This window comes from Laetiporus sulphureus (genome assembly GCF_001632365.1).
Source record: "Laetiporus sulphureus 93-53 unplaced genomic scaffold LAESUscaffold_33, whole genome shotgun sequence".
NCBI classification, from domain to species: Eukaryota; Fungi; Basidiomycota; class Agaricomycetes; order Polyporales; family Laetiporaceae; genus Laetiporus; species Laetiporus sulphureus.
In genome coordinates this window covers 311,703-337,783 of record NW_024468542.1, presented here as the reverse complement: position 1 = coordinate 337,783, position 26,081 = coordinate 311,703, and the positions used below count along the sequence as shown (strand labels likewise).

General features: G+C 51.1%; 13 protein-coding genes across 13 annotated transcripts; 7 read left to right on the top strand and 6 right to left on the bottom strand.

Moving 5' to 3' along the window:
- The first annotated feature begins 928 nt into the window (after window positions 1–928).
- On the top strand, window positions 929–1,452 carry LAESUDRAFT_728248 (uncharacterized protein). Its single transcript, XM_040909396.1, has 2 exons — window positions 929–1,220; window positions 1,313–1,452. Exons 1-2 carry the CDS (start codon window positions 952–954, stop codon window positions 1,347–1,349), a joined length of 306 nt encoding a protein of 101 aa, XP_040762131.1. The 5' UTR covers window positions 929–951; the 3' UTR covers window positions 1,350–1,452.
- A 162-nt stretch (window positions 1,453–1,614) lies between these two features.
- On the top strand, window positions 1,615–2,404 carry LAESUDRAFT_308031 (uncharacterized protein). Its single transcript, XM_040901937.1, has 2 exons — window positions 1,615–1,702; window positions 1,763–2,404. Exon 2 carries the CDS (start codon window positions 1,801–1,803, stop codon window positions 2,338–2,340), a length of 540 nt encoding a protein of 179 aa, XP_040762130.1. The 5' UTR covers window positions 1,615–1,702; window positions 1,763–1,800; the 3' UTR covers window positions 2,341–2,404.
- A 745-nt stretch (window positions 2,405–3,149) lies between these two features.
- Window positions 3,150–4,515, top strand: LAESUDRAFT_785887 (uncharacterized protein; the record flags this gene model as incomplete). Its single annotated transcript, XM_040913881.1, has 4 exons — window positions 3,150–3,542; window positions 3,603–3,764; window positions 3,815–3,991; window positions 4,054–4,515. 4 exons carry the CDS (start codon window positions 3,150–3,152, stop codon window positions 4,513–4,515), a joined length of 1,194 nt encoding a protein of 397 aa, XP_040762129.1.
- A 1,143-nt stretch (window positions 4,516–5,658) lies between these two features.
- On the top strand, window positions 5,659–6,751 carry LAESUDRAFT_761216 (uncharacterized protein; the record flags this gene model as incomplete). Its single annotated transcript, XM_040912881.1, has 4 exons — window positions 5,659–5,840; window positions 6,011–6,032; window positions 6,087–6,263; window positions 6,317–6,751. 4 exons carry the CDS (start codon window positions 5,659–5,661, stop codon window positions 6,749–6,751), a joined length of 816 nt encoding a protein of 271 aa, XP_040762128.1.
- A 225-nt stretch (window positions 6,752–6,976) lies between these two features.
- On the bottom strand, window positions 6,977–7,703 carry LAESUDRAFT_307724 (uncharacterized protein). Its single transcript, XM_040901934.1, has 2 exons — window positions 7,555–7,703; window positions 6,977–7,493 (listed from the first exon to the last, which is right to left on the bottom strand). Exon 2 carries the CDS (start codon window positions 7,465–7,467, stop codon window positions 7,063–7,065), a length of 405 nt encoding a protein of 134 aa, XP_040762127.1. The 5' UTR covers window positions 7,468–7,493; window positions 7,555–7,703; the 3' UTR covers window positions 6,977–7,062.
- A 2,593-nt stretch (window positions 7,704–10,296) lies between these two features.
- On the top strand, window positions 10,297–11,449 carry LAESUDRAFT_715663 (uncharacterized protein; the record flags this gene model as incomplete). The annotated part of the gene is made up of 5 exons (XM_040907171.1): window positions 10,297–10,388; window positions 10,449–10,577; window positions 10,660–10,768; window positions 10,842–11,303; window positions 11,366–11,449. 5 exons carry the CDS (start codon window positions 10,297–10,299, stop codon window positions 11,447–11,449), a joined length of 876 nt encoding a protein of 291 aa, XP_040762126.1.
- A 362-nt stretch (window positions 11,450–11,811) lies between these two features.
- Window positions 11,812–12,682, bottom strand: LAESUDRAFT_307575 (uncharacterized protein). The gene is made up of 3 exons (XM_040901932.1): window positions 12,463–12,682; window positions 12,120–12,370; window positions 11,812–12,005 (listed from the first exon to the last, which is right to left on the bottom strand). Exons 1-2 carry the CDS (start codon window positions 12,634–12,636, stop codon window positions 12,203–12,205), a joined length of 342 nt encoding a protein of 113 aa, XP_040762125.1. The 5' UTR covers window positions 12,637–12,682; the 3' UTR covers window positions 11,812–12,005; window positions 12,120–12,202.
- LAESUDRAFT_307662 (uncharacterized protein) lies at window positions 12,683–13,596 on the bottom strand. The gene is made up of 3 exons (XM_040901933.1): window positions 13,489–13,596; window positions 12,867–13,434; window positions 12,683–12,801 (listed from the first exon to the last, which is right to left on the bottom strand). The coding sequence occupies exons 2-3, from the start codon at window positions 13,413–13,415 to the stop codon at window positions 12,748–12,750; spliced, it is 603 nt and encodes a 200-aa protein (XP_040762124.1). The 5' UTR covers window positions 13,416–13,434; window positions 13,489–13,596; the 3' UTR covers window positions 12,683–12,747.
- Window positions 13,597–16,829: 3,233 nt separating this feature from the next.
- LAESUDRAFT_307437 (uncharacterized protein) lies at window positions 16,830–17,309 on the bottom strand. The gene is made up of 2 exons (XM_040901931.1): window positions 17,286–17,309; window positions 16,830–17,226 (listed from the first exon to the last, which is right to left on the bottom strand). The coding sequence occupies exon 2, from the start codon at window positions 17,132–17,134 to the stop codon at window positions 16,895–16,897; it is 240 nt and encodes a 79-aa protein (XP_040762123.1). The 5' UTR covers window positions 17,135–17,226; window positions 17,286–17,309; the 3' UTR covers window positions 16,830–16,894.
- Window positions 17,310–17,804: 495 nt separating this feature from the next.
- LAESUDRAFT_715661 (uncharacterized protein) lies at window positions 17,805–18,304 on the bottom strand (the record flags this gene model as incomplete). Its single annotated transcript, XM_040907170.1, has 2 exons — window positions 17,805–18,068; window positions 18,092–18,304. 2 exons carry the CDS (start codon window positions 18,302–18,304, stop codon window positions 17,805–17,807), a joined length of 477 nt encoding a protein of 158 aa, XP_040762122.1.
- Window positions 18,305–22,008: 3,704 nt separating this feature from the next.
- Window positions 22,009–22,929, bottom strand: LAESUDRAFT_307374 (uncharacterized protein). Its single transcript, XM_040901930.1, has 4 exons — window positions 22,872–22,929; window positions 22,754–22,823; window positions 22,538–22,696; window positions 22,009–22,481 (listed from the first exon to the last, which is right to left on the bottom strand). The coding sequence occupies exons 2-4, from the start codon at window positions 22,787–22,789 to the stop codon at window positions 22,197–22,199; spliced, it is 480 nt and encodes a 159-aa protein (XP_040762121.1). The 5' UTR covers window positions 22,790–22,823; window positions 22,872–22,929; the 3' UTR covers window positions 22,009–22,196.
- A 314-nt stretch (window positions 22,930–23,243) lies between these two features.
- On the top strand, window positions 23,244–24,128 carry LAESUDRAFT_761212 (uncharacterized protein; the record flags this gene model as incomplete). Its single annotated transcript, XM_040912880.1, has 4 exons — window positions 23,244–23,402; window positions 23,461–23,595; window positions 23,645–23,818; window positions 23,880–24,128. The coding sequence occupies 4 exons, from the start codon at window positions 23,244–23,246 to the stop codon at window positions 24,126–24,128; spliced, it is 717 nt and encodes a 238-aa protein (XP_040762120.1).
- A 709-nt stretch (window positions 24,129–24,837) lies between these two features.
- Window positions 24,838–25,944, top strand: LAESUDRAFT_728227 (uncharacterized protein). The gene is made up of 4 exons (XM_040909395.1): window positions 24,838–25,087; window positions 25,197–25,292; window positions 25,344–25,535; window positions 25,593–25,944. Exons 1-4 carry the CDS (start codon window positions 24,998–25,000, stop codon window positions 25,908–25,910), a joined length of 696 nt encoding a protein of 231 aa, XP_040762119.1. The 5' UTR covers window positions 24,838–24,997; the 3' UTR covers window positions 25,911–25,944.
- The last annotated feature ends 137 nt before the right edge of the window (window positions 25,945–26,081 follow it).

The window sequence follows — 26,081 nt, the reverse complement described above, 5'->3', positions numbered from 1 at the left end:
GCAGACGAAATAGACTCATCTAGGAAAGAATATTAACGTAGAGAATACGCCCCCCCGTGTGACATCGATTTGTAAATGCACCAGCCAGTACAGTCACAGGTGGTCGACCACGTCAGCCAGCTGATCATAAGTAAGCTCGCCACTGAATGTTTACTCATGACCTACAGGCGGTGGAAGAGCACCAATCTTCCGGCTCTATGGTGCATCACGATTTCCAAGTGGATTGAACAGCAGAGGACAACGGTATTGATGCATACCGAATGAGCCCTATTCCGCGGTGGGCGTAAACGGTGGTGCAGATAGACGTTCATGTCGTCGACGCGAACGGGAAATCACTCCGGCACCATCGCCACTGCCTGCGGATACTCCAACAGTTCAAAAGTGGTCAGAAATTGGAAATACGGTAATCATAGGCTTCAGGGTTACTGCTTCCGTCGCGACTTTCATGCACTCTACGATTTACCGCTGATACAGGGGAACCCCGGTCAAAGGAGTGGCGGCCAAACAAGACGGGATCCGTGATTGAGAAAACTGCGGACCCACGCCGCTGCCACGTACCTAACCGGGGAAGGGGAAAGAGTGCCATACCTTCTCGCAGCTTGTTTGGACATGCGTCCGAGTGGCTCACCCGCCACCCGCATGCTATCCAATCCCGGGCGTGCAAGCCACGGTGGATCAGGCGCCCGCGTTAGAACCGCGTCTCGTATTCGTGCCTTTCTCGTCCCCTCCCCTCATCTTTCATTTCACACACCCTGCTTGCTCTATGACAATATCATACAGTTCAGTTAAATGCCAAACACGAGAAGCCCAGATACAGAAGTATATCCACGTGCTCACCGAGGACAAAGAAGCAGTGGCGCATTCATGACTTTGTCCCCGCCCTCGAGTGTGGCGCTCAGTGTTGCCCCACATATTCGACCAGCCGGAACTCCCACGAGACTCGTGCCCAGTATGCAAGCTACGGCGAAGGGAATTGACATGCCTCGGCGTTTTCACATTGACACTGGTTCCACCAAATATTCGACCAGGCTCCCGCGTGTGGCGTCCAATGCGCCGCCACGCCTGCGCTCTACCCACAATCCCACAGTATCTCACCCTTGGGCCGCTCTCAATTGTCACAAAGCCGAAGATATAAAAAATGTGTCACATCTAATGCGCGGCATGCAAAGCCTTGATCGCCCTTCGGACATCGGTGATCGAGAAGCTTTGCCTGAGATAATCTATGTAAGCACAGCACAGAATATTACAGCCAAGGTTGGTCAGTCGGTAAGTCAGCAAACCAGCACTTGATCGCAACATTCTCTGTGCTCACCGTGTACCGAGAAGGCTCCCCACCCGAGAGTCGTTAATGACATGCAAGGTAGACCGAGACCGAGGGGGCTGCCGCTGCACCTATTAAGCGCAAACCTCAGCCTCCCTCCTGAAGGTGGATCATCGAGATCATTAAATACGACTGACCGGATCACTCGGAACGGCAAAGGACACATGGTGTGTTGACTGCTGACACTGGTGATGTTATGTTGGACTGATTCGCAGGCAGGTGCAATAGGCTACTCATGAATGCCCGAGAGCTTGGATTACACCGAATCCCGTGCAGAGCTCGCCATTGACTGCAGTACCATGGCTACCCCCTCGCTCCGTGACTAAAATATGGGCTCGGGTGGAAGGTACAACGCCGAAGGAGGTTTCCAAGTATAGGACCATAGTGGGTATGAATGTGAGTGCAACGTGGAAGAACAATTCCCGGATTGCCACTTACCACAATGGGCACCATTAACGCGACTCTAGACGGTGCATCCTATGTCTGACCCGATCGAGAGACCAAAGGCACCCGAGCCGCTGGTGCGCAACAAGCAACAAGTAAAACCTGTGGAGAATGATGAGCTGGTTGATACCGCTTATCATACAGCTGTGTGGTTACTTCAGTCCGCGGAAGACGTCGATTGGTCAGAGTTGGCTCGCAATCATGCAAATGCCAGTCAAGCCAGACAGACCACCATCCCAAAGACTGTAAAGAATATGAAGAGCTCTGGGGATGCTCACGCGACTCCGATTCCAACAGGAAGATACAAGCCGTCCTCTGTGTTGGCTTATCTGCACTCCGATCTCCACCTGCAACGACAGGAGCAAACTGTACGAAGCAAATGGAGAGAGATGTCAGATGAAGCTCGCCATGAAGCAGCTACGCGAGCGTTCAGTAACACGTCCGCCAAGGGCGCAGAACAGACGATGATCGCGAAGCGGCCGATCCTTGAAGCGGCGTCTGACGGCGCGGTGAGGTGGACAGCATCGTCATATGATGAGCATCAAGAGGAGTTCTCAGAAATTAAGAGAACATAGAGACAGCGCGGAAGGGCTAGGATTAGGCATATCACTTTGACTTTGTCAACAAAAGTATCAACTCGGACAATGGTGTGCCAACGTCGACAGTCTTCTCCGTTTGACCTAGTTGCCCGTGCGTTGATATTTACAGTAGTTGTAGCATAGTGCGTTCCATAGCTGAGCATCGAGATATCATAAAGCAAACGAAAAACACAGCGAGGAGCGACGTGATACTGTGAAAGCGCTGAAGGAACGCGCCGGTCAGTGGCGCCAGCGTCGCACACTGCAAGGTGGCCGGTGGCGGCCGATCAGCTGGCCACATTCCACCTTGTAGCCGGTTCTGGGTCTCTCCACGCGGTATCGTTTCTCCCAAAGCTTCTCATCATATCAACACATGGGGAGGAGGTGTACCGTATCGATTTGTCTTTCAAGAACATGACAACTCATTGTAGAGCAGGGGAACACCCAGCTGCAGAAAAAATGATAGATAAGAACCATAAGATTGGACTCGATCAAGGTCACATTTCTACGACACGTTTAGGCCATAGAAGATGATGAAACTGATTTTTTTTGAACACGAGTTCGAGTGGCACTCGGCACGCGCATGCTAACCAATCCCGGGGATGTAAGCCACGGGGAATTAGACGCCAAAAGTTCGAACCATATTTCGCGTTCGCGCTCGCGCTCTCCTCATCCCCTCCCTTCAACTCTCACTTCATATACGGTCGTCCTGCTACTAGGATATCGTGCAATACATGTCAAACCTTCAACGCCCACATAAAAACGTTCCACCGGCTCACCGAGGACAGAGGAGCAGTGGCACATCCATGCCTTTGTCCCGACCCTCGGTCGTGGTGGTCAGTGCGGCCGCGCATAATCGACCAGCCAATACTCCCAAGAGGCCCTTGCCCAGCATGAGAAATGCGGCGAAGAAGATCGACAGGCCCCAACATCCTCGCGTTGACACTGGATCCATTACGCCATTGTCCACACTCAAACGTAGGGCGCACCCTCCACGGCTGCGCTCTATACATGGTCCTATGACACCTCACCGTTTGGCAACTCTCAGTCCCAACAAAGCCGAAGGAGTCGCAGAAATGGCAGGTCTTATACGCGGTATGCAAGATGGCGGCCGCTCTTCAAATGTTACCACTCGAGAGGTCTTGCCCGAAAGAACCTATGCAAGCGTAGTAAAAAGTACAGACAAGATTGGTCGTCAAGTAAGTCAGCAATCCAAGTCTCGGTTGTACTGTTTCCTGCGCTCACTATGTGTCACGAAGGTTCCTCAATTGGGAGCCGTCAGCGGCATACGGGGTGCAGTGCCATCTCGGGCTGCCGCTCACCACCGCCGTGGCACGAAGAAGAGTCTTCCTTCCGGAGACAAACTGCCAAGGTCGATCAGAACGGTTGGACGGAATGCTCTGGATGGAAATGGACGCATGGTAAGTCAATGTACGGAATGCATAGTCCATGTCAAACTGACCGCAGGCAGATGCAACGAAACATTCGTGGTGGTCATAAGGCTCGGCCTGTACAAAATTCCGCGCTGAATGCAACGTCGTCTAGACGTAAACGGATGCCACCTCGTCCCATGACCGACATTCTGCCTGACCCGAGACTTACCAACTGGAGGACGTCTTCTGGACAGAGAGGTTCAGCCTCCACGATTGTGAGCACACAGTGAACGATCAGCTCCCATATGATCTACTCACCGTGATGGGCATCATGTAGATGGTGTATTCCAAATCTGATTGGATACAGCGACCGAACACACCTGGACTGCTCGTTCAAAACAACAGGAAGCAGGCATCTGCGGATGGCGATGAGCTGACCGACACTGCTAACCGTACAGCCATATGGTTGCTTCAATCGGCCACAGACGTAGACTGGGCCGAGTTCTCTCGGGTCCGTGCAAACACCAATGAAGCGAGACAGATTGCCAGCAGGAAGACTGGAGACCAAATGAAAGGCTTCCAGACTGTCATCCCAGCGTGCAAATACAAGCCGTCCCGCACGTTGACGTACCTTCACTCGGATCTCCATCTGCACCAACAGGCGGGACAAAGATGGAAGACAATGTCGGTAGATGAGCGTCACGAAGCGACCATGAAGGCATTCAGCAATGGATCTGTTGAAGCAACAAAACAGGCTATAAGCACGAAGCAGCTATCGGCCCACGAGACGAGAGTTTGATGGAGGAGTGAGGCGGGCAGCATAATTGTGTAGTAAATGACAAGAGGGATTCAGGAAGCTTCAAGACGGTAGAGTCGGGTTTCGGGCAAAGCATGTACAGTTTGGTTTCCTGAGGTATGATATTGGATAATTGCATGAACATGTCGAACACCCATTTCATCGTCTGCTTTAGCGATACAAGACTTCCAACGGAGGGAGGAGCATCACATCCTGATCTTGAGACAGCGGCTGGTACAAATGACTGACATAAAATGCAATGGGAGCATCGACGGATGTCTCTTGAGGAGGCCGTTGAGAAAAATAAAGTTGCCGTCAGTCTAGCGAATTGCGGTGAGCTAGCTCGAGACAGCAAGGTGCAAAGGAGCGCTTGCACTGAGCTCACCAGTGTTATGAATAGTTGACTGTGAAAATGCCATCGTAGTGGACATAAACGCGATAGCCGTTATCTTGCCGCACTACTCTCCACGGGCGTAAAGACTGTAGCCCAATCTCGGATCAGTGCATGAGAGTAGGGTGTACAGCAAGATAGACTACTCACCTTTCCATTCTGCGACGAACATATCACGCTTGCATGGACACGCGTGACATGGTGTGCGTTGCAATCAGCAACAAGGCAAAGTAGTCGCCAAATAACGACTACTGACATCCTACGCCTTCCGGACAAGTCTTACATCGTACTTATACGCGGCACAAGCCCCTACAGTCCAAAACGCTTTCTCTTTGGACTGGCGGAACAGTACTTAGACAGCTATATTGCGATTAATAAGTCGCATTCGACCTACTAAAAAAATCAATACGAACGTTGCGTTTGTTAACTATGCTTTCCAACTTTGTAGCGCTGACGGAAGATACACGAGGATGCCGCGAGTGCAACTCCGCGAGAGGGCTTGGACCGGAAACATGCGAGCGTCTACCTAGGCGCCCGTATTAAAAGCAACCGCGTCGCTTTGGCCACTCACCCCACGCTTGTTCCCCTACCACGACCAGTGTTCCAACAACCTATAAAGTCTCGCTCAACTCACGGAGCATCACTTACTGGGCGTCGCCACGTCTCATCACGCGTTCTTGTTGGCGTCATCGTCTCTTTGCGACTCCTTCGTGTACGTCTTCTGCTTGTCGCGACCTCCCATCGACGCGTCAACAATGGTGTTTGGGTTCCTCAAAAAAATCAAAAAGGCATTCAAGAAGAAATTACCTTATATCTTGGTTATAGTACAGCCACATCCGGAGCTGTCGGAAGCGATCTGCGGCCATCAAGCCACTCCTTTCCACTACGACATCGTCACTCTTGAGAACACGCAAATTAATACGGATGAATCAGACGAGTACGTGCGATCAGTGAGTAAGCTAACCGCCACGTCCGTATCGATCTGTGTGCTCACCGTAAATTGCCTCGATCGTCCATTTTGTCGCCGCCACATCGGAATGTCTGCACATGCTCGCAACGCCGACAGCATGAAATGGACTACACTCGGAACATGCGTCACGACCGCAGTGGACCCAGCTTCTACTGCATGGTGAGCTCGATGACGTCTGAAGATCGTGTTTCAAAGTACTGACATCACTACCAGATCGGCGGCGAGGACGTCAAGATCCATCTTCCGCCTTTTGAAATCCTGCGTCAGCTGGAGAAGGAACAGACACTGGTCGACGCGGTCATCCTCGACTACAAGATGAGAACTGGCATGGTTCAGCAGGAGGACATAGATGAGATGAGCGAGGCGGAACCTGGTATCATATCGGACTCGGTCAGTGGCGTCGTCATTCGAGCTAGAGAATGATGGCTCACCTACACTTGTAGGAGTGGGGTACGATCGATACTGATACGCCATCCGCCGAATGGGAGCACGGCTATGGCGGATATCTTTGTGACTCCGGCTGGCCCAATTCTCAGTGGGAATCCACCTCTCGAGTCGCCTCATCGAGTTCATCGGAGTTTCCAATGAGGACGATGAACGGGCGTAACAGCGAGCAACATGACTGTCACGAGGATGTACTCGAGGGCGGTCGCCGCAACTTGGCCATTGCATCCCAGCTCTCCTCGTCCTCGCTGGTCCAGGTCCCCACAATGCTGTCTCGCAACAATGAACCGGACAGAATAGACTTCGAGCTGCTGGAGCTGGCAATGGAGTCGCTGGTGCGATTGCAGGAGCTCCTGGATGAGGCATCGGAGGGAGAGATGAAGGATATCTATGCAGACGTCCTCGGAGCGGAGGGCAATGGGGTGGCCAACTAATGCACGGAGGTGGGCAGAACATGTTGGATAGTCAATGATAGGTTGACTGGCATAGAGTCGAGATGAGCAGGATATAAGGGGATGGGTGCATGGAGTTGAGGAATGACGTACTAAGCAGCGAGCCTGTCTGGGAGAAGGTGTTCAGTTACACGTCTCGCTCGGAAATGTAAGCATACTGTTTTATTGATTTTAGATTCTTCGAACAACAAGACCGTATCGCGTGATGGCCGGGTTCCGTAAGCAAAGAACACAAAGCGGCCAAAGGGGGGGAATTGACACAAGCGCCCGGGCCCCATCTGTCACTGTCTCCCTCAAACTACGCCCCCTTTTCCAACCTGCCCGCTCAACCCACTCTGCGTCATGCAATATGGAATATCGAGTCCCATGAGTTTGTCGCCTATGATCGTGTGAGAAAGCGCTGACTTACTTTCATGCGTTCTGGCCTGCCACATCCGACAGTTCCTAAAGCATGCCACTACGGCCAGTTCGAGCTCTGACTTCGCGATGGCGCCAACAATCGATCGAGCCAGGATTTCGCAACAGCTGCAGGCAATGATGTGATCCCCACAAGAGAGTGGACTGACGGCGGTCGCACTCGAACAGCAGGTAAGTGTGTCGTTGTGAACACACCGGTCGACTTCTTCATGCTCAACAGACGTCGAAAGCCGTCTGCCGCAAGAAAAGCAGTGACCAAGAATAGTCTTGTTCTCATGCATAGCACTCGAAGTCAGATTGAGAAGCCCTACTGAGACATGTCAGGGACAACGAGCAGGACGGATGCGGGAAAGAATGGTTGCACGCACGGGCAGACGGGAGTTCTGCACACACAATGAGTCACTAATGACCGATAACGTCGACAGGGATGCAGCCGGCACACGTATTGTCAGCTCTGGACGTGACGATAGCTTAACGTGCAGTTATCTTGGAAACCATGCAAGCCAGACATGTAATCACGGATGGATCGCCTTGTGCAATCCGCTGCTGTGTGGTGCCGTCCAGGTGAGAACGATATAGATCGGAGCTTAAGAAAATGCTAACTCGCCACGTCTGCAGGAGGTTGGCGCCAACTCGTGCGACGCTTTCGTGCGACGTGAAGAGCTGGCTGACGCAGGTTCATATGGTGTCATGACGAGCGTCAAAGGCGACTAGATAAATTTACGAACCATAGAACCGAGCCGACTTTTTGCTCCCTAATGTAGGCACCTCACACCTCCACCTCTACCAGTGTCCGGATGCGCCAATATCTAGCAGTGACGGAAGCTACACATGCCGTGATGTGACTGCGTGCTCGTACAATGCATACGGCTTGTCATCTTGCATCGAAAGAATGGAAAATGAGGACTCCTGGACCGCGATTGCTCTCGATCAGACGATCCGTCCAGCGGGTTTGAGCAGTCGCTGGGGCGAGCAAGAAGGGACGAGAGACAAGTAAGTCAACGCGATGAACTAACGCAAGCCGGAAGATGCGGAGATGGTGTTCTCGCATGTCAGACTTCAACAACAGCTTGCACATAGACGAGAACTTACCTTTGATGCCGCGATAGGATGTCCGCACCGGCGTTGCAGATGGAGCACTGCTGTGACAACATTCTGATGTCCATTCCATCGAATTGTTCGTCTTGAATGCCAGAATGATATATATTCACTGAGGCAGCCAGCAACGAGAGCTATCGAGCAAAGCGAGAGTCAAGTTTGCGAACATCGCGCGAGCGTCAATCTCGTAACAGTGCAGGCAACGCGGTGCGCATTGTGGCGGCCAATGAGATGGTGTGATTCCAATTATGGGTTTGGCTAGTTCATCAGCTAATGACTTTCAGTCAACAGCAACAGTATCCATCATGAACATTGCAACGAAAATGTACAAAAAAACTAGAAGGTTGCGCTTCGATGAATCATTATCTCTATCGGTTTTATATAACAAAGATTTACGTTTCCCCAGTGATTGCGCGAAGACATTGCGGTACTGTCCTCACGAATGCGCTATTCATCGTCTCCGCTGCTCGGCGCTGACCATGAATACTCAATCATCGCATAAAATCCTCCAGTGAATGCATATTGGGGCATAGAGTCATGTTATAACCCAATCTACGTAATTCACTACCGCCATTCGGCTGACCTTTTCAGTCCACTGATGTATGATGGTGGGTTGAAGAGGCCGATATCCTCGGCATCAGGATCAAGTCGAACGGAAACAAGGTGAAATTGGATACCGAATGAGCACGAGCTCAATCAACAAACTACGGGACAACCGCAAGCGGGAAGCATAGGGCGAAAGATGACAATCCATCGAAAGGTGCATATGAGATCTCGATTACTCTCAATAGATGACGAGCTCGATGGACTAAAAGGGCGCGAGAGTGGTACTCATCACGGACCACTCTGAATATCAGAATTAGCATCAATTCTTAGAGAAATGGATCTATGGGACGCCATAGTGATTGAGCTGTCATCTCTCATGATTTCTGCCTGGCACCAGCAATTGAAAATTGTCTAGGTCTTCTAGATGAATTACACGTACAAAACATCGGCAATCTATTTCAACGCAGCCGTTACTGTTTCCTCGTCGCGATTGACAGAATAATTTACCCATCTGGACGCACAAGTCACGAGGAAGAGCACTCTGTACGCTCCCTCAGCTCGTACGGCTCGTGTAGATGAGGCACGAGTAGACCATGGCAAGAGATGTGCCCTTCACGAGTGGCTCGCAGTCACGGAGACCGAATTCGTAGCCACCCACAGCAGCTTAGTGCCCAACTACCGAGTGGCTGAACATCATGCTGCCACTCCGTGCTCTTGCAGCGTGGCATTTGTAAAGAGTTCAGATGCACCAGAAAACACGTTTTTATCTCTGCTGTGGCGTACATGGTGACACCGACCCAAAGGAAAAACGATAGAAGAGCTTGGAGACCAAGATCACATCCCCACGGCACGTTCAGGTATAGAATAGGGTAGGATGACTTATCTGAGTCTCGCCTTTGTTTGAACACGAGTTCCACTGTCTCACTCGCCACGCGCACGCTAGCCAATCCGGGCTACGCAAGCCACGGGCAAATAAGCGCTCACATTCGAACCGCGCTCCGCGTTCGCGCTCTCTTCATCCCCTCCCTTCAACTCTCCCTTCTCCCTTCATACACTGTAGTTCTGCTATCAAGACACGGTGGAATACATGTCAAACATTCAACGTCCATATACGAAAGCTCCACTTGCTCACCGACAACAGAGTAGCAGTGGCACATTTATGCCTTTGTCCACACCCTCGATCGTGGCGCTCGGTATGACCCCGCAATCTCGCCCCGCCAATGCTCTCGTGAGGCCTCTCCACGATTCCCAAGCTGCGGGGAGAGGGACGAACACGTCCCAATATTTTCGAACTGACGCTGATTCCATAAGACTTTTGTCTAAACTCCAACATGTGGCGTACAACGGGCCTCCGCGCCTTCGCTCTACATATAATCGCACAACATCTCACCCTTGGGCAGCTCTCAGTCTTTATAAGGCCGAATGGATCGGAGGAATGTCAGACCGGATGCGCAGTATGCAAAGCGATGGCCACCCTTCCAATGCTACCACTCGAGAGATCATGTCCGAGAAAATCTACAAGAGCACACACAACGTTACAGCCAAGAATGGTCATCAGGTAAGTCAGCAAACCAACTCTCAGTTGTAAAGTTGTCTGTGCTCACCATGTGTCGTCAAGATTCCTCGATTGGGAGCCATCACAGGCAGATGGGATGCATCGTCATCTAGGACCACAGCTCACCACCACCACCCCGCCGCAAACAGGTGCCTCATTCGTGGAGGCGAATTGCCAAGATCGATTGGGCAGGTGAGAGGGGATGCTCTGCATGGGAACGAACGTGTCGTAAGTGAATATGCAGAATTAATAGTCTACGTCGGACTGACCGCAGGCAGATGCAACGAAATCCTCCACCTCGTTCCGTGACAGAGATTCTCGCTGACCCGACAGCTACCAACCTGAGGAAGTCTCCTGGACAGAGAGGTTTAGCCAATATGAATGTGAGCACACAGTGAAAGATCAGCTGCCAGATTGCCCACTCACCGCAATGGGTATTATTTATGCAATGTATAGTCGGCATATTCCGTGCCTGATCAGACAGAGCGATCGAATGCATGTAGAATGCTCATTCGAGACGTGAAGAAGGCGACACATGCAGATAACGACGAGTCCACCGGCATTGCTCATCATACAGCCGTATGGTTGCTCCAATCGGCCGCAGACATCGACTGGTCTGAGTTCTCTCGGGTCCGTGCAAGTGCCAGCTACGCGAGACAGATCGCCGGCAGGAAGGCCGAGGGGCAAACGAAAGGCTCAGAGACTACTCGCGCGAGCGTCTTCCCAACCTGCAAATACAAGCCGTCCCCAATACTGGCATATCTTCACTCGGATCTTCACCTGCACCGACATGCGGTTCAAAGATGGAAGAGACTGTCAGAAAATGAGCGTCATGAAGCCACCGTGAGGGCATTCTACAACGGACCTGCTGAAGCAACAGACCAGGCAGTAAGCGCGGACAAGCCATTGACCCAGGAGGTGAGAGTTTGATGGAGCAGTGTTATGGGTGGCGTCACTGTGCAACGAAGTATGAAGCGCAGTCGCTGGAGGATTTCAAGAGGATAGGACTGGGCTTGAAGGACGCAGATGGAGCTCATACGCCTTGGTTTCCAGAGGTACCGTAATGAACGATTGTATGTATAAACCGAAAGCCCTCTTCAGTAAATTTGTTCGTAAGCTGAATTAATGCAGAACGGGCAGTATTTGTGGCGCGAACGCTTCCCCCAGACGTACGGCAGCGATCCTTGCTACCAATGATCCCATTCCGGCAAATTTGTAAACACCGTCGAACATCCGTTTGTCATACATTTATCGTCTGGTTGGGGGTAAAAGATGTACAATGCAGTCATAAGCACTGTAAGCCCTGATTTCGAGGTATGAACCGAATCACGAACAGTTGACACGGCACGCATTGGAAATGTAAACTGCTACCCGTTGTTTATGAGGCCATTGAAAAAAAAATAGAGCATATTCTAGTCTGGACAGCCACAATAAGCCATTTCATAACAACAAGATGCAAAGAAATGAATGCATGCAACTCACCGGCCGCATGAATAATCAAATCTGATGAGGAATTACCACAGATCCACTGTGGCGTTGGCCAAAGATACACGAGGATGCCGCGAATACAACTCCGCGAGAGGGCTTGGACCGGAAACATGCGAGCGTCTACATAGGCGCCTGTATTAAAGTCAACCGCGTCGCTTTGGCCACTCGCTACACGCTTCTTCCCCAACCACGACCAGGGTCCCAGCATCCCCAAACGCCTCGATAAACGCACAGAGAATTACTTACTGCGCATTGCCACGTCTCTCTACGCGTTCTTAACACCGTGACTGTCCCCTTGTGACTCCTTCGTGTTTGTCTTCTGCTTGTCGCTACTCCCCATCGACACGTCGACAATGGCGTTCGCATTCTTCAAAAGGATCGGAAAGGCATTTAAGAAGAAACTGCCTTATATTTTGGTCATAATACAGCCGCGTCCGGAGCTGTCGGAGGCTATCTGCGGCCATCAAGTGACTCCTTTGTCGTATGACATCGTCACTCTTGAGAGTACACAAACAAATACGGACGTATCGGAAATGAATGTTGGCTTGGTGAGTGAGCTAGCCAGGCCCGTATCAGTCTGTGTACTCACCGTGAATCGCCTCGGTTGTCCATTTTGTCGCCGACACAGCAGAACTTCCGCTCGCAGCACAGACAGCACGAAGTGGGCTGCACTATGGACATAAATCGCGAGGACAATGGCCCTAGCTTCTACTGCATGGTGAGCTCGACCACGTCTGAGCATTGACTTTCGAGCTACTAACATCGCACCAGGTGGAAGGCAAGGACGTCAAGATCCACCCGCCGCCTTTCGAGATCTTGCGCCAGCTAAAGAAAGAGCAAACGATGGCGGATGCGCTTGATCTTGAGTACAAGCTCAAGACGGGCGTGATTCAATGGGAGGAGGTCGCTGAGATGAGCATGGCAGAATCTGGGATCATGTCAGAATCGGTGAGTGGCGTTGTCGTGCGAGCCAGACAATGATGGCTCACCTACACTTGTAGGAGTGGGGTACTGTCGATACCGACACGCCATCCGCCGAATGGGAGCACGGCTATGGCGGACATCTCTGTGACTCCGGCTGGCCCAATTCTCAGTGGGCGTCCACCTCTCAAGTCGCCTCGTCAAGTTCGCCGGAGTTTCCAATGAGAGCGAGGAACAGGCAGAACAACGAGCAGCACAACTATCACGAGGTTGCATTCGAGGGCGGCCATCGCAACTTGGCCATTCCCTCTCAGCTCTCCTCCTCCTCGCTGGTCCAGTCACCCTCGATGCCGCCTCGCAACAATCATCTAGATAGGATAGACTTCGAGCTGATGGAGTTGGCAATGGAGTCATTGGTCCGACTGGAGGAGATTCTGAATGAGGCTTCGGAGGGAGAGGCGAAGGATGTCTGCGCGGACGTCGTCGAAGCTGAGGGCAGCGGGGTGGCTGACTAATGCACGGAGGTTGATACAAGGCGTGGAGTAAGTAAGAACGGCTTTCGTGTCGTAGAATTGCAATGAGCAGGAGATCAGGGGAAGGGGCACACGCAGAGGAGGACATGATGTAGTAGGTAGCGAGCCTGTGTGAGAGAAAGTATTCAGCTTCAAGTCTCGCTCAGAAATGTACAGCGTACCATTTTCATTTATTCTAGGTTTTCGAACAATAAGACCATATCGCGCGATGGCCGGGTTCCGTAAGCAAATAGCACAAGCGGGGCGTTGACGCAAGCGCCCGAACCGCGGCGTGCCATTCTGGTTCACCCGAGCTGCGCCCCCTTTCCAACTTTTCAGCTCAACCCACTCTGTGCCGTGCAACCTGAAACATTAAGTCCAGTAAGTGGGCTGTCTATGACCGTGTAGAAGAGCGCTGACTTGTTTCCATGCGGTCTTCTCTTCCGCGTCCAACAGCTCCAAAAGTCTGCCGCCATGGCCGATCTAAGCCCTGACTTTGCAACTACCACACAACCGACGAAGCCAAGACCTGGTAGTATCCTCAGGCACAATATGATCCACACAAGATGGTGGACTCAAGGTGGTCGAAATCGAATGGCAGGTGAGTGTGCCGTCGTGAACACAGCGGCGATATTCTCCATGCCACTTAGATGTCGAATGGGATAGCAGTGTACATGGATGTCACCAGCCCTGTGACTACCATTCGAATTCAACTGAGAAGCCCTACGAAAATGTGTTAGAGACAACGAGGCAGACATAGGTGGGGAAGGATGGTACATACGTATGGTCGGATGACGAGTCGTGCAAAACCATTGAGTCGCTAATGCCCGATGGTATTGGCAGAACTGCAGCCAATGTATGAACTATCGGCTCTGGGCACGGCGATGGGATAACACGCACCTGTATTGGATACTATGCAATTCAGACAGAAATCGGCCGGATCGCCTTGAAGAATCCGCAGCCGTACGATGCCACCCAGATAAGGACGAATTGAACCGGAGATTGACAAACTGCCCATTCACCACATTTGTAGGAAGACGAAGTCGAGCGAACTATGCTTTCTTATGCCGCGAACAATTGGTTAATTCATGTCCACAGGCTATGCCATGAAGTTCTTGAACATGCGTCTCGCGCTGTTCCTCGAAGGCGAATGCATCATGTTACGAACCGCAGAACCAAGAAGTTCCCAGCTTTCCAACCCAACTACGCCCCATCTCCAGCTCTACCAGTGCCCGCACGCACCAATGTCGAACCGTGCCCAATGCTCCACATGCCTTGATCTAAATGCATGGTCGCGCGATACATACGTCTTGCTGGTCCACCGCAGAGGAGAATGGAAGATGAGGCGTTATGAGCTGCGATTGCTCTCGATCAGACGACTTGTCCAGCGGGGCCGAGCGGTTGCTAGCGAAAGCAAGGAAAGACGATCGGCAATTAGATCTACGTGATGAATATATGCGACACGCAAGATGCAGAAAAGCTGTTGGCTTACGTTCAACTTCGAACACAACTTGCATACAAGGAAGGACTACCAAGAGAGAATGTCCGTGTCGGCGTTGCAGCTGGAGCACTGTTTCGACGGCATTCTTATATCGGTGGTTTCTTGAACTTCGTCATCTCAAAATGTCGGAATGACGGATGTCCATTGCAACAGCAACAGCAGAGCAAGCGGCGAGCAAGCGAGAGACTCAGGTCCACGACGATAGCGTGAGCGTCAATCTTGTTCTGCGTGCAGAGTTGCGAATTGTGGCGGCCAATCAGGTAGTGATGTTCCAATTGTGGCTTTGTCTAGTTCATCTACGGACCTCGAAGATGAAGTTTCAGTGCAATATCCGTTGTGAACGTGGCGAGGCCAGAAAGTAAACATGAAGATGAGATTGGTGAGGAATCATACATGTTACACTGTCACTCTCTTACGGCACAGACTCACAGTTTCTTCGTAATCGTTAACAGAATACTACTTCACTCGAAGTACGGATGTGAGATTCCTCGTCTTCGCCACCAAACGTTGACCATCAGTATTTGCAGGGAGCTCTCTAATGTGCACACAATCAAAAATCACAAAGTAACATTATAATTCAAATGTATGTAAATCACTACTGCGGTTTGTCTGTCTCTCTGCACTTGACAGACGTGTGATAACGATGTAACCTCGGCATCAAGATCATGTCGAAGAAGAGAAGGTAAATTTGGATGCCAAATGAGCATGAGCTCAGCTAGAAATCGATATGGAATTGGGAGCCAATTTGCGAGCGGTGTACCCAAGGATGAATTGATTGTAGTTCATCAAATATATTGATATGAATCTCCACTACTCTCATTAGACGACAAGCTCGACGAACAGCACTTGTGAGGTAACCATGAATCCGAGAATCATTGTCAACTTTGAGGAAAAGCGGAGGATGCGTCGAACGCCATATTGACTAAACTGTTAATTCTTTTCGGGTTTCTGCCTGAGCGCAGCGACGGGACTGTCGCCAGTGCATCTCGACGACCTCGACGTAGAAAATTTGTTCAAAGGCAGCCATTACTGCTTCCTTGTTGCGATTCATGACGTACCACATCCAATCCCTGGCGCGAGTGGCTGGGTAGAGCGATCCTTAGGTTCCCTCAGTCCGTAGGACTAGTGAGACGAGGTGGAGGTGTACCACCAAGAGCGATATATCCACCCGGAATGACAATACCCTCGACGCCGCGGGGACCGGATTCGTAGCTACCCGAAGCGGCTTAGCTCCCTAGTACCGAGTGGCTGAACGCGTTGCCACTCCTCGTTCTTCCGCCTTGGCGTCCACGAGTTCCACGCACCAGAGGATACGTTTTCGTCTCCGTCGTGGCGTATATGAGTGTCACCTCGCTCTTCCTGGTCCGCACACGCCGATTGAGCTTGTTCTCCCCCGTGGATCTTCTTCATCCCTATTGTCTCTCGCGACCTCACCATGGTGCCCAAGGTGTTCAGAATTGCGTCCACCATTGTCCACTGTGCTTTCCATGGTACGACTCGTCCGGTAGCGACAGATGAAGGGGATCAACACGTTGCCACTGACCACTCCAATCATATCGACTTCATGACACGATTCCGAAGTGAGTCGGGCGACAGAGACAGGCAGTGATGAAACTGGAGACCATCTCTACTTCGCGGTGAGCATGGACAATAACACAGATATTCACACCATCGACTTACACTGTCCTCAGAGAGCAGGAGATCTCGTTGGAGGGACCATGCCACAGATCTATGAACTGCGTGACCTCGAAAACGGGAGACCACTTCCGCCACCGAGGCCGCTGCCGGCTAATACTCCCGGGGCGTGGGAGTGGCAACAAATAGGTAACAGAGTAATCATAGGCTTCAGGGTTGCCGTGTCCATCGTGAGTTTCGTGCAATATCCCAGTCGTTTGATTGACAGCCTAACGCTTTTGCACCCAGCCGATGAGCAGTGTCCGTCTTACCTCCAGCAATAATCCTCGGGGTCCCTACTCGCCACCCCAAACACTCCAAGAGACGTTCCGACATGGTCAGGAAGCCCTGGCTGCTCGCCAAGATAGCTTCCAGCTGAGGTTTGGGGTAATCCTGGGGGCTTCCACCGACAATCAGCAAATGCACGGGCGTGCTGGGAGAGAGGGTGGGATGCAGGTAGCGCAGCTGTCTCTGGATATGTTACTCGATCCAAGTCGGATGGAGTACCTGCGCACGTGCCGTCCAGAACAATTGGCGAGATAGTTCATTGCAAGGATTGTCGCACCAGAATTGTAATTCCTCTTCGCTAGAGTTCTGTTTGAATGCAATATATTGCCGAGCGACCTCGTCGTTCCATCCGCGGAAGCGTACATGCGACAGCATTGAACCTGTAATTCCCGTCATTGATGGTGGCTCATTGTCGCACAAGTTGCCTCTTGATCACCGCGACATCCTCACGACTTCTCTTGTGTGCCGTAAGGTCCATTGCATGTCTGTGCTTGCACAAGGAGAGCAGTTACGCACGGTAAAGCTCGAACTCAGCCCTTCAGTACTCCGGATCATTTCGTGTAGCGTTCGGCCTGTCTTCTCAAAATTCGCACTTCGCTCCAGATTAGCAACTAGGAGCACAACTTCTGGGAGCATTCGATTTTCTTAAACACGATATGTCGTCTGCGAAATGCGCCTATTCCATATGTCGCTTCTCAGTACGCGATGTGGAGGACACTTCCGAGTCTGACAGGCGACACATCAAAGTTGGTTCAGCACCTGCTTGAGGGAGACTTGCTTTAGTGATAAGACGTCGAAAACGTGTCTTGATGTGATGCAAACGCACCGAAGGGTATGCGAGCAGCGGATCTTCCGTCTCGCCAAGTTCCGGCCTTTCACGCCACGAAGCCTAACCAAGCATTCACCCAATCCAGAGCAGGAATCGCTACGCTATATTGTACCCTCATTAGCAGAAATGAAAACCGCATCTCCGGCAACGCCACTAACGGTAGACCCAAGCTGCACCAGATGTTGCTTCAGGAGAGACCACATGAATTAATCTTCCCGTATTCCTGTGGAGGTATCGAAAGCGACGTTCGCCACCTCTAAGCTGGCGCGTGGCAAATGAGTACTCAGACGAATGTTGGCACAGGAGCACATTCCCGCTTCATGCATGAGAACGAACAAAGATGCTTGAACGGTCGGGCTGATTGCTAGGGCACCTTGGTAGAAGGATCCAGAGGCAGCAGGCCGTAGAGTATGTGGCGCTATGACGTGATTCATAAGGCATGAGCGAGGATCGTCAACTACAGTCATGGTCTGGTGGACAAGAAGGAACTCACGTTATACTTCTCCTTATGGATTGCATGAATGGTTTGGGCGTTGTTTTGGGCCGCGCACAATAGCAGAGGCAGATCAACGGTCGGTGGCCACCACTTGCACAGCCGCAAGAACAGCCCGAGCATATAAGCCCTGACCACCACACCTTCTCCCTTCTCAAACACGATCCCCGTTCCCCATAATCCATATCGGACGCAAGCCATCCAAGCACACATCTCTCAAACCCTCTGCGAGACTGCAGAGGCATCGACGAAGCGACTATTGTAGTCTTGACGACTAGACTGTCTCGCTTCTTTATCTCGCCCGCCACTGGGTTGCCATTCGCGTGATTTGCTTGTAAGCTCCTTTATCGCTCCTCCTCAGCACCCTTGGACCCGTATCGCCTTGTACTTACGCACGGCGATATAGCCATTGCTTGAACCTGCGCTACACACCGTGTCGGAATTACGTCCTCTTCCTTTTGCTGGAAGTATTCATATCTTCATATGACGCCCGGATCTAGTAAGAGGGCTTACGCCACAGCCAAAGGTAAAAATATGCCACACGTACCCCTCATCCAACCAGGGCATAGTTTTGCGGGAGGTTCTAGAGCGCAAAGACAGGCAGTAGCGAGAAAAACTACTGCAAATGCACAAACCATGGCGTCCGGGAGGGAAAAGCCGGTGAGTCAACTGCCTGCCTGCATGCCGTCATGGCCTGTGCACTTACCAACGTATCATCACAATCCCGCCGTTGATCCGCCACTGTGACACCTGGCGACACATTCATCAGCTACCGCCACTGCCCACGGAGAGTATCCCAGAAGAAACCTCTGAGGTCGAAGGTGATGGCGGAGAGCACGAGGACGATGCGAGTATGATTTGATCATTATTCCCTTGTGGGCCCTCATCCCTTCTTCGCAGACAGAAGCTCTTCTCCATAACGCATTTCAATCCTCGCTCTACGATACACCAACAGCGTCTGAGGCAGGATCGACTGCATCGCTGTTGAGACTGCAGCACGATCCAGAGAGTGCAACGACTCCAGGGTTGCCTGATGCACGTTGGCTGGCCTGGCTGCCGCCTATTATCGGAGCAAACTCAACGGAAGATCACAAAGCAATGGAAAGCTCCATTGAGGGACCTTCATCATCCCAGTCCGAGTTCATCCTCGCAGATGTATGCGACGCCCATCGCGATGCCGGTAATCCCTCCAAGGCGCTCCCAAGTGAACCACACGAGATCTCGGGTTATAGAAATTGGGACAGGAACCGCGTCATCTCCCCCGCGTATAGAGGCAGACACAATTCCAGGAGGGTTTGATGGTCCCAACATGCTGGTTGCCAAAGCGGACACACGGGTAATAGTTGACGTCGGGTTGAGTGTACCAGGTCGGGAGAAAGGAGACTGAGAAAGAGTGGAATGCTGAGATCGCAGCAAGATTGGGTTGAGGGATGACAATGTGGATGTGCCAGTACTCAAGGCTGTAAGATGTGGGACGATGAGATGGTAGCATTAGACATGTGAAGATTTTTTCAAGAGCAGTTTCGATCGACGGAATATATGTACTCACGACTTGTATTTTGGTCCTTTCTCATGCCGCTGTCTCGGAATCACTGTGTTCGCTTCACATCGCCGCGATCAATGATTGATTGATGGCCATTCCGTGGCACTTGAGCCACAGTCCTATCAGGGCCTGTCCATGTGGCGCCGACTGATGCCTGCTACTCTCCGTTCCATCTAGCTCTCCAGGTTTTCCAATAAAAGCGGCATTCCCACCTATGAAAGAATAAAAAAAGATTTCATGCGCCCCCAACGATCTGTTCATTGACAGTCTCGTTACTCCGCGCACCACATCTTGCATCAATATCGTTGGTTTGCCAACAGGTGGATCCCTATCCGTACCGAAGTGCAACATGGAAACCACTCAAGAAGGTTAATAATGTAGAACCTCTCCTACGTGTCTTACCAAGGTGGATTTGCGACAGGTGGATATTCAACGTATGTGCCTCATGTGCGCGGACCGATGACATCAAGCCGACGCTGACCCATAAATCAGCCTTCATGAACGTCGTCCCTGTGCATGACGTGTGCTTACCATGATGTATACAGGCCACGAAGCCCACGAGCAGCAAGACATGGATCGAAAGGGAAAGCAGAGATCATCGGCGCATCAAAGAGAAGCAGTGATATAGGGCGTGCGTTGCAGGTTCGAGGCAAAAAAAAAAAAAGGATGACAGAGACACAGCGGTGACTACGTGGTCAGTTCATGCGAAGTCCTTCGGCGTATGCACTCACACATTCCGTATAGAACACATCCCTAGCCCTTTGTCCCTGTAACCCTCTGTAACCTCATGGCATTCTTGCTCAAATGGTGGAACCCACAAACGAGAGCAAGACGACTTGGTCTCCATTGAGCCTGTTTATGGCGAGATTTAGCTGGTGGAGAGCAAAATGGTCGACCTGAAGGCGCTTCTGGGAGTATTGATCGCTATGGATTAATATGAAGCCAGCAGCGGCAATCGAAACCTCTGTTGGTGCTTAGAGGGTGTAATAGCTCGTCTAGTTCACAGCATTCAGATGAGAAATCACTTAGCGTTTTGACGCTGCCGCATCATCAGGTATAAGGAACGACTGTCTTCCTGTACGAAGGCTGATTTATGAGCCTAGTCATCAGGAACGAACGAGTTTTCGTCAAAGTGAATCAGGACTACAGCATCTCTGCCCTTGCATCCCGGGACATATTGAAATAGAACGAAGTTTACCGCTCTGGCTACGCGTTGCGAGAAGATGCTCAAAGAATGAGGCAAGAATTACCAAAATCAATACTGGTGCTGAGCGGCGCGCCGTGTCGGCGGCCAATCACAAGCCTGGTTGCCGGCCGGGCCACAGCGGAGCCACCGCCAAGTTTTACGATAAATCTTCTTTCTGCCCACAAGTCGGTAATTCACGAAGATCATGTGTAAGAGAATTCACTACTTCTTTGCGCGAGCGAGAACACAGCTCGGCCCAGACGTAAGAGTTGTGGCAAAGCTACTGCGATCACTGATTGATATTGACGGCGCCACCGACTCGGAGGCACCGGCTAGTACTACTATATCGACGTCTGTCACCGCCGGGACTCGTAGGTTGCGACCAGCAGATGCTTCAACTTTCTCGTGCAACTTCTCTATGCCGTATTTAGATTTCAGTGTACTAATGAATACTCTGCAAACACTGGAGCCTTCTGAGAAATCCGCGGAACGAACGACTTATGCCAAGATGCACTGCATTTTCGCGTGAACGGTGGGCTGGCGAGTGGTGGCATGGCACCGCAAAGTTGAGGAGAGTACTATATAGCACTTATAGGTTTGACGCAGTGTTTCAGTACTACGGTAGTACGACCTCAATCGCGGTTCATCAGAATAGTTATCAGTATTCAACCGATCACTGAGTTTTCTGCCACGCACAGTTCTAACTATAACTAACTATACCTACCCGTAGATTATACATCGTAGAAGAGATACATGAAATGCACCAAACGCTCTCTAGTAGACAAGTTTTGAAGGCTATCGGTGGCAGATAGTTGCGAATATGGAGTTCCGCCAATGTGATACCCGCTGCACGAGGAGTAGTACGATATGGGTTCTCCGCGGACCATTACAGAACCAGAGCACGCAGTGCGTGCAGAATGGGAGCATCGGAAGCTCTATCCGTGTCGCAGCGTTATTCGTGAATATTAGCAAACTTGCCAGTACTCATTGTGACCATTAATATCACGATCTGGGAGAGTACGAATATTGTGAAGAATTGTGCATGGTCCAGAGGCAGGCCCTCATTGTAAGCTCGAGAACCTACAGCGCAGGATGTCGATGATGTGAGCAGACCATGCATTTATTGTATGAGGAAGCCATATAGAGGTCCCATCCCGGATATCGTCAAGCGTGGGGTATAGAACACAGTCAACAAGTATTCGGTGATATCCAGAGTAAGCTTTCCTACGAAAGACCACTTTAAAATGGCGGATATTGTGATGGCTTGTGTGAATCTTGTGGTGTATCCAGCGCAGGTACATTTCACATCTGGGATCTATAGGTGCTGACTTTGGGGTAGAGTTCGCAACGTTCTTGCTATCGCACTGCGGTCATACTTAAGAGCATGAAATGCATCCGCAGATAGACCTCTTCGAGTAAGGGGAACAATCCGTGCAAGTCATCGAGGAAATCCTGGTCGTCAAGTCAAGCTTCACGTGTTGTAAATTCGGAGACACGGAGCCAGCGAGTAAAAACTGCGACCTCGGTTCAATTACGGATGGTGATGCTCTGCAGCGAAGTCCTTGCAGGTGATCGGACGGGTTTTTCAGGGTCACATTGAAGGCGTGATAGCCGGTCGATCCATTGGCTTTGTTGGAAGTGCGCCATGATAGTCGATGAGTCTAGGCTGATGACTCAGTTTCGAATTTGTTGGATCTTCGCACTGTATCAAACATACAATACGCGCCTGTGACGTCTTGAGAGAACCAGAGAGCAGCTGTCGACTTGAAGCAGAATCGCGCTCCGTGGGAAGTGCATTGTACAGGGAGACTGAAGTGAGCCTCGTTAATAAGCAAGTGGCAAAAACGGCGACACGATGGAGTGATTCGATCCCGTCCTTTGTAACACTCATTAGTTCAGGAAGTCATTAGACTTCAATGAGCAACGGGCTCACTGCATTGGTCGCGCTCCGTAAATTTTGCCAAGGCATCTTAATGCGTTTTTGAGATGAAGGAAGTGACTAGCTGCCAGATATTCAAGCAGCCGCATAACGACCTCTATAACGTACACACCTCAGGACCACACACATCATCTTACCTCACTCGTATCGTTCTGAGCATACTCTCATACATTTTGTCCGACAGGTTACGCAGTTCACGGTGGATGTACGATGTTGTGACATGATGAAGCAGTGGACGTGGGCTGGTGCCGCGGAGACTAAATTTGGAGCCTGCCACGGTGATTAGGCGCCCGAGGAGGAAAATGGCTTGAAAGCGTGCTCAACCGCGCCTGCTTGTGGCGCGCATCACCCCTTCCGTTGAGCTGCACCATATAACCCCTGCCCATCATCACTAGACAACATCAGTGAGTAATCGCTGTAATCTAGCTGCAGCTATACACACCAAGGTCTTCATCACTCTAGGATCTTCACCCTTCACGACACCATGACTCTCGAAGAGATCATGGCCACCATCAAGCGGCTCATTTACACGCAGACTGATGCCACAACATTGACGCACAGCAGCCGAGAAATTGAACATGATCAAAACGAGTCTGCCCGCCCTGCAAGTACATACAAACAGACGATCAGCATCGATAATGCAGTAAGCCAGCTAATCGGCACGCTCGTCAAATTGTATGCACTCACTATGTCTCGAATAGGCCGCTGAGAGCAGTGGAGGGAAGAATGGAGTTCAATCTGAACAACGGGCTCGACTGGCGGCATCCAGAGGTAATCATTCTTCTGACTTCGGACAAGGAAGTCTTGACCACAGCGAAACTGGGAGTTACTTTGCGGTGAGCATTGATATGGATGCTCTATAGCTCATACTTACAGGGGTTGTAGATCGAAGGTGAATTTCTTCAGGAGCACCTGCCGTCAGTGGACAGGATGCGAAGGCTGCGTAATGGACGTCCACTTCCACCACCAGCGCCATTGCCAGAGGACACACCAGGAAATTGGGAGTGGCAGGAGAGCGAGGACGGGATACGGACTGGATTTAGGGTCGCCATGTCAGTCGTACGTATCTTGCGGAGCCGAATTTGCAGAGCTTGACGGAAGTTGACGCTTTTCTATACAGCCAATGAGCGCGATCCGCTGGCCACCTCGCGAGTTGTATCATGTTCTTCCTGCGTATGCCGGAGCGGTTCCAGCTTCCAATCATGGAGGCCTCGTGCTAAGAACTCCGGTACCGCATGCAGAGAACCCCATCCATCGTGAAGTGCACGAACGTATTGAGGTACGAGCCATGGCTTATGCGGTACCATCGCCAGTGGTAGTGCTAGTCGATCCCGCGCGGATGGATTTCTTGCATACATCTGGGATGTAATGTCCACCTCGATACCGAGAGGGGCCATCAAAGTCGGCTGAGGGAGAAAGAGCGGATGCGGTAGAATCGTGAAAGAATAGATCCGTATGTGACAACGGATTCATCTGCATAACTGCATGTTCCTATATCTGTTACAACTTGAACGAGACATCACAAGTCGACCATCCTTTGTGCAGTAGAGTTAGCGATGGAGGACCTCAAGAACAAGTCTCATAACACAACGTACGAGCGGGCTGTCTACGAGGTGTCTGATTGTGCTCATAACGTCGCACTTCACGCTAACAACGCATGTGGCACAAAGGTCTGCAACCCGGAGTTGTCATTCTATCCGCAGAAGGTACGCCAGCAAAGCATTCGCTATTTGTTGAATGGAGATCACATGGTGGCTAAAGACCCGGATTACTTATTGTTTTGAGATCGTCCATTTTGTGAGATGGGAAAGAATGCATTAGCTTCTTTCTCGATCGATGCGCCTAATATTGTCGTTCAGTATCTATAAACTTTCATCAACGAATGCGTGATCAACTTTTCACTCACACTGCGTCAGTAGCTACGCTACAATTCCTTATCTCCCTGAGAAAATGCACTAATTGCCCGTGACCCACTAATCTCACCGGACATGAGGCATAACTCAGTAAACGCCCACCAGGCTTCTCGCTCGTGCAGCTTGCTTCTCGACCACGACCAAAACACGCCTCCGTCCGCCAGCAACACAGCCATTCCTCAGTCCGTATAAATGCCGCTGCGCGAGTATTGCTCGGGTAGCACAGTCGATCAAATCTAGCACCTCGCTGTGAACGAAGTCTCGCGGCTCACTCAAAGACAAGGGAGTCCAGAAATTCCCCGTCAAACGACTGGGGCGACAAGTCATGGATAGCTTTTACAAGCAGCAGAAGCAAGCAAAAGCAGGCAAAGCTTCTGTGAGAGCACAAAAAATGACGGGAAGGCAGGACAAGCCGGTGAGTTAACCATATATCTATTCTTCCGTCATAATCAGTGCACTCACCAATATATGATCGTGATATCTTATGGATCTGTTCCCCCGCTTGTGACTGCCATATCCATCAGCTCCCGTCATTGCCCTCAGAGGCGATTCCCGAGGTTGTGATCGAGGTGGAGGGTGATAGTACAGTATTCGACAATGGAGAGAGTGCATACTGGGTAGTGAGCAAATCTCTGTTGAACTTGCATCTGCTGTTCCTTATCACTTGCTAGAAGACTGGAGGTCCTCTTCTCGGGGCATTTCAATCGTCAGTAAATGGCACACCGACAGCGTCTGCGGCAGGTTCAACCACATCGCTCTTGCTTGAACAGCACAAGACTGTTCTCGCATATGAATGGGCAAGTGCGTTGACGCCGGGACTGCTCGACAAACGGATGAGAACAGCGTCATTGGTCTCCCACATGGTAAGGATACATCTCCTGCGCAAGATGGCCGGCGCTGAGACTGTTGAGGGGCTCTAGTCATCTTCCGTGCAGAGTTTGGGCCTTATTGTTTCAGCGGATGACCGCAGAACGACCGAGGGCCACAGCGCGGAATCCTCATTATTCGTTTCCGAAATGAATCTCCACTGCAACGTTGATACCGTCAGTGACGCAGACGATGGCTCCAAGGCGCCCATATGTGAACCGCTCGAGACCAGGACCATGTGTTGCGCGAAGGAAGACAAACAACGCTGTCTCTCCTATTCGTACCGACGAAAGGGTGGTTTTGGCACGCGATTCGGATACCATATATTGGCCGGTGCTATTATAGACGTGCAGGCGGCTGTTGACGCATAGAATCAGATTTGTGGGACAGACAGACGAGAACGCTTGAGCTGCGGAATGAGTTGCTAATTATACTGCAAGGTGAGAGTGATACAAAACATGTGAGATAGAAGCAATCAGATGGTGGCTTTTGGAGCTACGAAAGGAAGGCTCACTTGACTATGGAATTGATTGACGAGTAAG

What these genes read in the sequence shown, in the direction of transcription:
- LAESUDRAFT_307662 (XM_040901933.1), bottom strand. Translation starts at nt 13,415, where the DNA reads ATGTCCTCCTCTGCGTGTGCCCCTTCCCCTGATCTCCTGCTCATTGCA. An exon ending in AGTACCCCACTCCTACAAGT is followed by an intron (nt 12,802 to 12,866) that starts GTAGGTGAGCCA and finishes ACATGATCCCAG; the next exon opens with ATTCTGCCATGCTCATCTCA.
- LAESUDRAFT_728248 (XM_040909396.1), top strand. Translation starts at nt 952, where the DNA reads ATGCAAGCTACGGCGAAGGGAATTGACATGCCTCGGCGTTTTCACATT. An exon ending in GAAGCTTTGCCTGAGATAAT is followed by an intron (nt 1,221 to 1,312) that starts CTATGTAAGCAC and finishes CTCTGTGCTCAC; the next exon opens with CGTGTACCGAGAAGGCTCCC.
- LAESUDRAFT_728227 (XM_040909395.1), top strand. Translation starts at nt 24,998, where the DNA reads ATGGATAGCTTTTACAAGCAGCAGAAGCAAGCAAAAGCAGGCAAAGCT. An exon ending in CGGGAAGGCAGGACAAGCCG is followed by an intron (nt 25,088 to 25,196) that starts GTGAGTTAACCA and finishes CATATCCATCAG; the next exon opens with CTCCCGTCATTGCCCTCAGA. An exon ending in GAGAGAGTGCATACTGGGTA is followed by an intron (nt 25,293 to 25,343) that starts GTGAGCAAATCT and finishes ATCACTTGCTAG; the next exon opens with AAGACTGGAGGTCCTCTTCT.
- LAESUDRAFT_308031 (XM_040901937.1), top strand. Translation starts at nt 1,801, where the DNA reads ATGTCTGACCCGATCGAGAGACCAAAGGCACCCGAGCCGCTGGTGCGC.
- LAESUDRAFT_307374 (XM_040901930.1), bottom strand. Translation starts at nt 22,789, where the DNA reads ATGCCTTGGCAAAATTTACGGAGCGCGACCAATGCA. An exon ending in TACGGAGCGCGACCAATGCA is followed by an intron (nt 22,697 to 22,753) that starts GTGAGCCCGTTG and finishes AGTGTTACAAAG; the next exon opens with GACGGGATCGAATCACTCCA. An exon ending in AGACGTCACAGGCGCGTATT is followed by an intron (nt 22,482 to 22,537) that starts GTATGTTTGATA and finishes TCATCAGCCTAG; the next exon opens with ACTCATCGACTATCATGGCG.
- LAESUDRAFT_307437 (XM_040901931.1), bottom strand. Translation starts at nt 17,134, where the DNA reads ATGTACGCTTCCGCGGATGGAACGACGAGGTCGCTCGGCAATATATTG.
- LAESUDRAFT_307724 (XM_040901934.1), bottom strand. Translation starts at nt 7,467, where the DNA reads ATGCATGAGAACAAGACTATTCTTGGTCACTGCTTTTCTTGCGGCAGA.
- LAESUDRAFT_307575 (XM_040901932.1), bottom strand. Translation starts at nt 12,636, where the DNA reads ATGTTAGTAGCTCGAAAGTCAATGCTCAGACGTGGTCGAGCTCACCAT. An exon ending in GACAACCGAGGCGATTCACG is followed by an intron (nt 12,371 to 12,462) that starts GTGAGTACACAG and finishes TGTACTCTCAAG; the next exon opens with AGTGACGATGTCATACGACA.